The 9,438-nt window shown below is 43.6% G+C and overlaps 1 protein-coding gene across 1 annotated transcript; it reads left to right on the top strand.

The window, feature by feature from the left end:
• The first annotated feature begins 3,098 nt into the window (after positions 1-3,098).
• Positions 3,099-4,365, top strand: LOC144698209 (uncharacterized). The gene has a single exon (XM_078570176.1). The coding sequence runs from the start codon at positions 3,531-3,533 to the stop codon at positions 4,203-4,205; it is 675 nt and encodes a 224-aa protein (XP_078426302.1). The 5' UTR covers positions 3,099-3,530; the 3' UTR covers positions 4,206-4,365.
• The last annotated feature ends 5,073 nt before the right edge of the window (positions 4,366-9,438 follow it).

Below are 9,438 nucleotides of genomic sequence, written 5' to 3'. Positions count from 1 at the left end.
ACACCATTATTAATACCCCATATTTCAATCTCCATAACGTCGCCTGTCTCCACCCCACTCCAACTCATCTCCTGCTGAAACCCTCATCCATGCCTGTGTCACTTTTAGACTTCACGATTCCAATACATTCCTGACCAGCTTCTCACATTCACCCCACCTCAACACGGAAACATGAGATCATCCGAAACTCTGCTGCATTCTCATGCCAAGTCCCATTCACACATCATCCCTGTGTTCCCTGACCTACATTGGCTCCTGGTCAAATAATGTCTCGATTTTAAACTTTGCATCCTTGTTCAGAAATTCATTCATGCCCTTATTCCTCCTTATCTCCAGTCGCACAACCCTCTGAGGTATCTGCACTCTTCTCATCCGGTCTATTTAGCATCCCTGATTTTATTTACTCCAACATTGGTGGCCATGCCTGGGTGTGAAGCTCTGAAATTCCCTCCCTAAACCTTTCACTCTCCTGGTTAAAGTTGCTTAAAATCTGCCTGTCAAATCAAGGTTTTGGCCGTCTACCCTAATATCGTCCAATGTAACTTGGTGTCAGTTTTTTCTTTCTGAAACTCTTCTGACCTTAGGATATTTTATTACATTTTATAAATACACATTGTTACTGTTTCACAACATCCAGTTTTTTGGTGGTGTTAGTTAAAGCATGAATGTTGGCCTCACTGCACCAGTAGATCTCCCCTGTGAACAGTATGTGCAGTTGTTGAGGTCTCCTGAGCTGAAAGTGGAGCTGATTGAGCTGTTGGCCCTGCAGTGTACCTTGAAGAACCATAATCCACTCCCAAGATAAGTGCACTGTAGACTGAACATTAATCCGCCCCTGTGCCCCACAAACTGGATCATTACTTTATCCCAGGAGGTAAGATTCATAGTGTTGGGAATCCCAGTACACCAGAGAAACATCTCTTAACTCTTATATTCTGAATTCTGATTTGTAGGTAGCTATCCATTAATTCTGTTCTCTAGATGTGGACTCAACACATCTCGTAGACTGTGCACACGGCACAGACAGTGCACCAGTGGATGGAGGGAATCGAGACTAAGTCCTGTACCAGATATATTGGTGAAGTGAATTTCTCTGTCCCATGGGCATTGGTGTATCGGCAGCAGCTATTTCACCCCTTTCCACCTTGAAGCAGATAATGCTGCCAATTTATTAATGAGATTTTTTGATAGGACACAAAAAATGAGGCAAAAATAAAAACATAAAACTGCGGATGCTGGATAATCCAAAACAAAAACAGAAATACCTGGAAAAACTCAGCAGGTCGGGCAGCATCGGCGGAGAAGAACAAAGTTGACGTTTCGAGTCCTCATGAACCTTCAACAGAACTAAGTAGAAATAGGAAATTTCACCCCTTTCCTATTTCTACTTAGTTCTGTTGAAAGGTCATGAGGACTCGAAACGTCAAATTTTTTCTTCTCCGCCGATGCTACCAGACCTGCTGAGTTTTTCCAGGTATTTTTGTTTTTGTTTTGTGACAAAAAATGAGGCCTCGTAACTTTCCCTCTAAATGACAGGCCTGCATTGGATTTAGAAAACACTGTGAGAAAACATTTAGCGGTTTAACCGGTGGTTGGAGTTAGTAACAGAAAAGTGGTGGTCATTGTACTTCGCATCAACGTGGAGAGACTGGGCATTAATACATTTTTCTCATCGCCAGTTCGTGGTTTAATGGCGGTCTGTTCACCCAGATTCCCCGCAGGCCAGAAAGTCCCCTATCAATGACGACAGGGTCAAATGCGCCGGTGCAGTACCAGATGTGCTTTGAGCATGCGCGGTGACAATGGCGGAGACGGGCCGGTGCATAGCTGGTTCCGGGAGGCGGTAAAGATATTGTGCGGCTCGGGGTGGAATGGGGGTGGTGGGGAAGCGGGGATGGTGCTGTTAACGTTCATTAACACCAGGTGTAGGCTTAAAGCTTCGGAGAAGAGGAGGCTGTTTGCCCTGCATTGACAGACCAGGTTCACAGCCGCCCTGACGGTGGGGAAACGGCCGCCATGTTGGTAGATGCAATGCGTGGAAGACGCGCATGTGCGGCCATCTTGGTGAGGGAACCGGAAGTGGGCGGGGCTTCATTGTTCCCAGTGACCAGGAGACAAGTATCTTTTGGACACTGACAGAACTGCCCTCCCAGCCAATAATTGTAATAATTAAACATATTTTGATGTTGATATTCTTGAAACCATCTTACACTGCTCAAACCTTCTTTGAACCTTCATAATGGGTAATGAGTAAACCTCAGAGAGTTGTCGCGATCTGCCTGATAAGGTCGTGGGATCTGATTCCATAACTAATTCTAAAAGGGAGGTGGACAGTTACCTGATGAGGAGGTTACACAGTTTCGGACATAAAACAGGGATGTGGGACTGAGCAAGTCTGCTCTTTCTAAGAGCCAGTACAGGAATGATGGGCCAAATGACCTCCTCTTGTGCGATGCACCTCGAAGATTCTCTGAAAATGAATGCAACCAAAAGAAAATCTTAGGTTGTTGCTGATCATTCCACTAAATTAAAGAGTTCTCTATTCAGCAAGAACAACTTAAAAACATCACAAATAGGAGCAGGTGTAGGACATCGAGCCTGTTCCACCATTCAATAAGATCATGGCTGATCCACATCAGCTCCATTTTTCCTCCTTGTCCCCATTTCCCTTCGTTCCTTCCATCTCCAAAAATCTGCTGAATTCAGTCTTGATTATACTTAATGACTGAGCACTCACAGCCCTCTAGGTTAGAGAATTCCAATTCACAATCTGTTCATTGAAGATACTTTTCATCTCATTCACATAGCGCCATTAACATCCAGAGGTGTTTTACAGCAGCATAGCCAGACAATGATTCATACAATAGTTGTTTGTGATCCACTGCACTTGTCTGAAGTTACTTCACAAGGTATCAGCTTTATTCTGGGAGCTGAGAAGGCTGAGCTCACTTTCCTCATACACCTGAATTCCAGAGATGACAAAACTGGAGTACAGCTACAGAGCTCAGCGCTTTCTCATCAGCAACGATTCAGCCTCTGCAGGAAATGCAGAAAAGAGGCAGCAGTGCTCATCGGCAACCCAAGAACGTACTATTTAAGTTCAAAGTCTTTGTCCAGAGTGTGTGGAACTTGCTGCCACAGGGAGAAGTTGAGGCAAAACAGCGTGAATGCAGTTAAGAAGAAGCTGCACACAAGAGGGAAAGGAATAGAATGATATGCTGATAGAGAGAAGTGAGAGGCTCATGTGGAGCATAAACACTGGCATGGACCAGTTGAACAGAATGACCTGTTTCTGCATTGAATATTCTGTGTAATTCTATTTAAATTCCTTTTACAGTGTGACTAGAAAAGCACCGAGACAGACACTGAGAGTGTTCCAGTGCGCTGACTGTGGAAAGAGCTTTAACCAGTCACACAAGCTGATAAAACATCACACCATTCACAGTGGGGAGAAACTGTACATGTGTTCTGTGTGTGGACAAGGCTTCAACTGATTGTCCAAGCTGGAGACACACAAAGACGACAGCACCATGGAGAAACCATGGAAATGCGGGGACTGTGGGAAGGGATTCAATACTCCATCCCAGCTGGAATCTCATCGATGCAGTCACACTGGGGAGAGGCCATTCACCTGCTCTGTGTGTGGGAAAGGATTCGCTCAGTCAGCACATCTTTCAAAACATCAACTTGTTCACACTGATCAGAGACCTTTTAACTGTTCTGACTGTGAGAAGAACTTCAAAAGCAAAATGGATCTGCTGAGACACCAGCGAGTTCACACTGGGAAGAGGCCATTCACCTGCACTGAGTGTGGGAAGGGATTCACTCAGTCAGCCAACCTGCTGGCACACCAGCAATTTCACACTGGGGAGAGGCCATTCCCCTGCTCTGTGTGTGGGGAGAGATTTAATAATGTATCCAACCTACAGAGACACCAGCGAGTTCACACTGGGGAGAGGCCATTCACCTGCTCCAAGTGTGGGAAGGGATTCCTTCACTTATGCAACCTCACTGAACATCAACTTGTTCACAGTGATCAGAGACCTTTTAAATGTTCTGACTGTGAGAAGAGCTATAAAAGCAAAAGTGACTTGTTGAAACACCAATGCACTCACACTGGGGAGAGACCGTTCACCTGCTCTATGTGTGGGAAGGGATTCACTTCGTCATCCCACCAGCTGAGACACCAACGAATTCACCAGTGACTGCAGGGTTTGGATTCTGCTGTTATTGCCGCTGTCCATCACATCCAGGACTGAACCACGATCATTCTGATAGTTGGTGTTTGTTTCTGCTGATGTTAATAACCCCTATAACTGGCTGGAGTTCAATATTTTGATATCTGTCAAATGAATTCATGTTGTTTCAGACACACACTTTGTTGAGTCTTTAATTTCTCCAGGATAAGAGGAGGTTACTTGATATCCTGTTACTGACTGCTCTATTTTGGGTCTTTTCTCCTTTCCAACTTTAGATTACTTCAGTTCTCAAACCTTCAGTTACTCTCATGGACAAGCCACAGCTCCCCATACCTTTCAGAGTGGCTCCCCTAGCTTTGGGATGCAGGGAAGGTGTCAGTAACACTCCTGGGATCACTGAACACAAAACCCAGTCTGTTAATCATTTTCAGCTACTGGACTTAGTGTATGTCCCACAGCATCGCTCTCGCCTTTGATGTGTGAATACAGCATCACATCTGTAAACCTGGTTTAAATTTAAATCCACTGAGCAAATGTATTGAACAGGAGTCTGGAGAGACTTTCTGAAGTCGATGACACTTTCTGAAGGTTTATTTTAATTCATTCACGGGATGTGGGCTTCGCTGGCTGGGCTGGCTTTATTGCCCATACCTAGTTGCCCTTGAGAAGGCGCTGGTGAGCTGCCATCTTGAACCACTGCAATCCATGTGGTGTAGGTACACCTACAGTGCTGTTAGGAAGGGAGTTCCAGGATTTTGACCCAGTGACAGTAAAGGAATGGCGCTCGATGGGGCTGAGATTGCCGTTGTTATTTCCGGTGCCTAGGTCGATGCTGGGTGGTCTGTCTGGTTTCATTCCTTTTTTCCAGTGACTTTGTAGTGGTTTGATACCACTGAGTGGCATTTCAGAAGGCATTTAAGAGTAAACCACATTGTTGTGCGTCTGGAGTCACATGTAGGCCAGACCAGGTAAGGATGACAAATTTCCTTCCCTAAAGGACGTTAGTGAGCCTGATGGGTTTTTTACAACAATCGACAATGGTTTCATGGTCAACGTTAAACCTTTAATTCCAGAGTTTTATTGAATTCAAATTCCACCATTTGCCATGACAGATCCAGAGCATCTCTGGATTACTAGTCCAGCGACAATACCACTACACCTTCACCTCTCCCTAGGTGCCAAGAATCCAAACACACAGTTAAACCCAATTAAATTGCGATTTATATTGTGGCAAATTTTACATATCTGGAGAAATCAACATTGTTGCTGCGCACAAGTCAGCCATTTCCCAACACTCGTAGTAAGGGGATGGTGATATCACAGAAAGGGAAGATCGGTGGGGCTCGAACTCAGTACCTGACTCATACCAGGATGAGTCTGATTTCCCTCCATTCTGGTTAATGTTGTCCTTATTCATTGTCAGCTTTACAGACTCTGATTGGAAATGATTGGGAATGTTGGTATAATTGTGTTCAATGTGAGGTCTGGGCTCATCTCGGGTGTTGTGTTCATCTTGCAGTGGCAGAGACTCTGTGTCTGAAATAGAGAATCAATGCCAGTGAGATAGGAAATGAGACAGAGAATGAGAGACAGACAGAGAATGAGAGACAGACAGAGAGTGAGAGACAGACAGAGAGTGAGAGTCAGAGAGTAAGAAAGAGACAGAGTGAGAATCAGAGAGTGAGAAAGAGACAGAGTGAGAATCAGGCCGAGGGTGAGAGACAGACAGGGAGTGGGAGACAGACAGGGAGTAGGAGACAGACAGAGGGTGAGAGACAGACAGAGGGTGAGAGACAGAGTGAGAAAGAGACAGTGAGAATCAGGTTGAGGGTGAGAGACAGACAGGGAGTGGGAGACAGACAGGGTGAGAGACAGACAGAGGGTGAGAGACAGACAGAGAGTGAGAGACAGAGTGAGAAAGAGACAGTGCAAATCAGGCTGAGGGTGAGAGACAAACAGGGAGTGGCAGACAGACAGAGGGTGAGAAACAGACAGAGGGTGAGACACAGATGTAGAGTGAGAGAAAGAGAGTGAGAGACAGATGGAGAGTGAGAGACAGACAGAGAGTGACAGACAAACGGAGAGTGAGAGTCAGATGGAGGGTGAGAGACAGACAGGGAAGGACAGACAGAGACTGAAAGACAGAAAAGTATCAGAAACATACAGAGGGTGGGAGACAGAGACTGAGAGACAGACAGAGGCCGAGAGACAGATAGTGAGAGAGAGTCGGAACATAAGAGACAATCAGAACATGAGAGACAGACAGGGGATGAGAGAGAGGGGGAGAGACAGATGGAGCGAGAAAGACAGTCACAGAAAGGGAGTGAGAGACAGTGAGACAGAAAGATTGAATGACAACATGACAGAATGAGAGAGGGAGAAAGACAAATAGAGAGATAAATATAGTCAGAGAGAATGAGACACACAAAAAGAGACAAGAAATTGTTTCAAAGCAAAAGACAGAAGGACCAAGAGAGAGGATACAGAGACAGAAAGAAATCCAGGGAGAAATATAGGACAGAGCGAAAGAGGGAAACAGAAAGAGAGATTAACTCTACATCTTCTGTCTGCCATAAATAGGAAAGATTCAGGAGGTTTGTGAATTCTGAATTATTCACCCCATTATCACTTTGAGAAATATGAGCTGATCAGAGAGAGACAGCATGGATTTGTAAAAGGTTAATTCATGTCTAAATAACTGTGTTGTATTTTTGAGGAGGTCACTAATGTGGTAGTTAAGGGAATGTCAATGATGTTACTTATACTGACTTCCAGAAGGCATTTGATAAAGTTCCATACAAGAGATTCTAACAAAATGAAAGTGCCTGGAATTAGAGACAATCTATCACTTAGATAGAGAATTGGTTAGGAAATACTGGACAACAACCTCCTCTTCATAGACACATGACCCTGTGTGGTGCCGGTTAGTCCAGAGAGATCCCTGGGTGGACACAGTGTGTGTTGTCATTTTAATAATAATCTCACCTTCAAGAAACAAACCACTCCCAGGAGTGAAATATGTAATCGGCACCTAAATCCTGAAAGAAAAGAAGCTGGAATTCCACCTGAGGACTTTCAGAGTTTTGAAGGAGTTTATGGCTGAAATTGGTGCCATATCTGCTGGGTAGACTTCTGAAAAATGCAGATCTCCCTTTGTTGCATCTGCTCTTTAATATATAAGTTTTAGTTAATATTGGCTGCAATTTGCCTGTTAATTCATGTTTAATTTATGTTGATTTTGATTTGATTATTAAAGTAAAAGGTATCAAAGGTGAAATCTTGTTCAATGGTTTTCTTGTTGGTGTTGTTCAGTAAATTTGGTTCTTTTGGTTTGTTGATCTCCACAGGGATCATAACATGGTGGATACATTGGATTTGATATCCCAGGATTCCTTAGCTTTTTTAGAACAGTTCCCAAGGAATGGAAGGTAGAAAACATAACCTCACTATTCAGAAAGGAGGAAGAGAGAAAATGGGGAACTATAGACCAATTAGTCTAACATCAGATTCTAGCATTTTGCCAACTGCTATTATTAGATGTGGTAACAGGGCACTTCGAAAATCATTAACTGATTAAACAGAGTCAATACAGATTTATGAAAGGGAAATCATGTTTGACACATTTGTTTAGAGCTTTTTGTGGGTGTAACGGGTGAGGTGGATAACAAGGGAATTAGCACATGTCGTGCATTTGGATTTTCAAAAAACATTTGATAAGGTGCCACACAAGAGGTCATTACACAAAATCAGGTGTCAGGTGATTGGGGTAATATTCTAGCATGGACTGAGAGTTAATTAATGGATAGAAAACAGAGAATAGGAATAAACAGGACATTTTCAGATTGACAGGCTGTAACTTGTGGGTACCACAAGGATCAGTAGTTAAGCCTCAGCTATTTACAATCGATATCAATGATTTAGATGAGGAGACTGAGTGTAATGTATCCAGATTGCTGTTGAAGAAAGTTAATTAGAAAAGTAAATGGTGACAAGGACGAAAAGGGTCTGCAGAGGGATAGATAGATTGGGAGAGTGGGTAAGGACATGGCAGATGGAATACAACGTGGTGAAGTGTGAAGTTATCAATATTGATAGGGAAATTATAAAAGAGGGAAATTATAAAAGCAGGATATTTTTTTGAATGGTGCAAGACTGGGAAATATTTGCATTCAAAGGGACCTGGCTGTTCTTGTACATGAATCACAGGTAGTTAATGTGCAGGTAAAGCAAGCAATGGTAAATGGTCTGTTAGCTTTTATTACAAAGGGATTGGAGTATAAGAGTAAATATGTCTTACTACAATTACACAGAGCATTGGTGAGGCCTCACCTGGAGCACTGTGTGCGGGTTTAGTCTCCTTACCTAAGGAAGGACATACTTGACCTAGAGGGAGTGAAACAAATGTTCACCAGACTGGCTCCTGGGATGAGGAGATTGTCCCATGAGGAGAGATCGAGCAGACTAGGCCTAAATTTAATGGAGTTTAGAAGAATGAAAGGTGATCTAATTGAAATTTAAAGTTCTTAAGGGGCCTGACAGGGTAGATGCTGAGAAAATGTTTCCCCTGGCTGGGGAATCTAGAAGGGAGTGGGGGGTTGGGGGGTGGTCTCAGAATAAGGGGTTGACCATTTAAAATTGAGAAGAGGAGGAATTTCCTCACTCAGAGGGTTGCGAATCTTTGCAATTTTCCACCTCAGGGTGGGTTCTCAGTTATATTTAGGACACAGGTCGATAGAGATTTGAGTATTTTTGAAGGGAAATAAGGGATACGGAGAGAGCAGACCTGGGATAGAAGATCAGCGATGATCGTATTGAATAGCAGAGCAGGCTCGAAGGGCCGAATGGCCTATTCCTGTTCCTATTTCTTATGTTCAATAAACCTCAGTCTGGTTCCCCTCAAGCTGCTGAGTGAGTGAATTAAATCTTTCTTCACAAATCACCCGGATACCAGACTACAAGTCAGGCCATGAACATTGTTTATTGTTTACAAATCACAGCGAAATGTGGGCACACAGACTCTTTATAGACGTGTCTAAATGTAATCAGAGTTATCCAGCAGTTCAGCACTAATGGGGAGAGCTATTTCACAAAACAAGGAACAAAGACTCCACAGGATATTCAGTGATTCACTGTAAATCAGCACGAATGGATGCTGAGTATTAATTACAGCAGGGAGCAGAGTCTGAGGTTATCAACTGGTGAGTTTACTTTCAGAGTAATTCCTTCAATATCTTAACGG

Source organism: Cetorhinus maximus, chromosome 23, assembly GCF_964194155.1.
Source record: "Cetorhinus maximus chromosome 23, sCetMax3.hap1.1, whole genome shotgun sequence".
NCBI classification, from domain to species: Eukaryota; Metazoa; Chordata; class Chondrichthyes; order Lamniformes; family Cetorhinidae; genus Cetorhinus; species Cetorhinus maximus.
The sequence above is the reverse complement of the archived record's forward strand: the minus strand, read 5'-3'. Positions and strand labels throughout refer to the sequence as shown.

Bases quoted from the DNA above. Each gene is read 5' to 3' on its own strand.
- LOC144698209 (XM_078570176.1), top strand. From the start codon at position 3,531: ATGGAGAAACCATGGAAATGCGGGGACTGTGGGAAGGGATTCAATACT.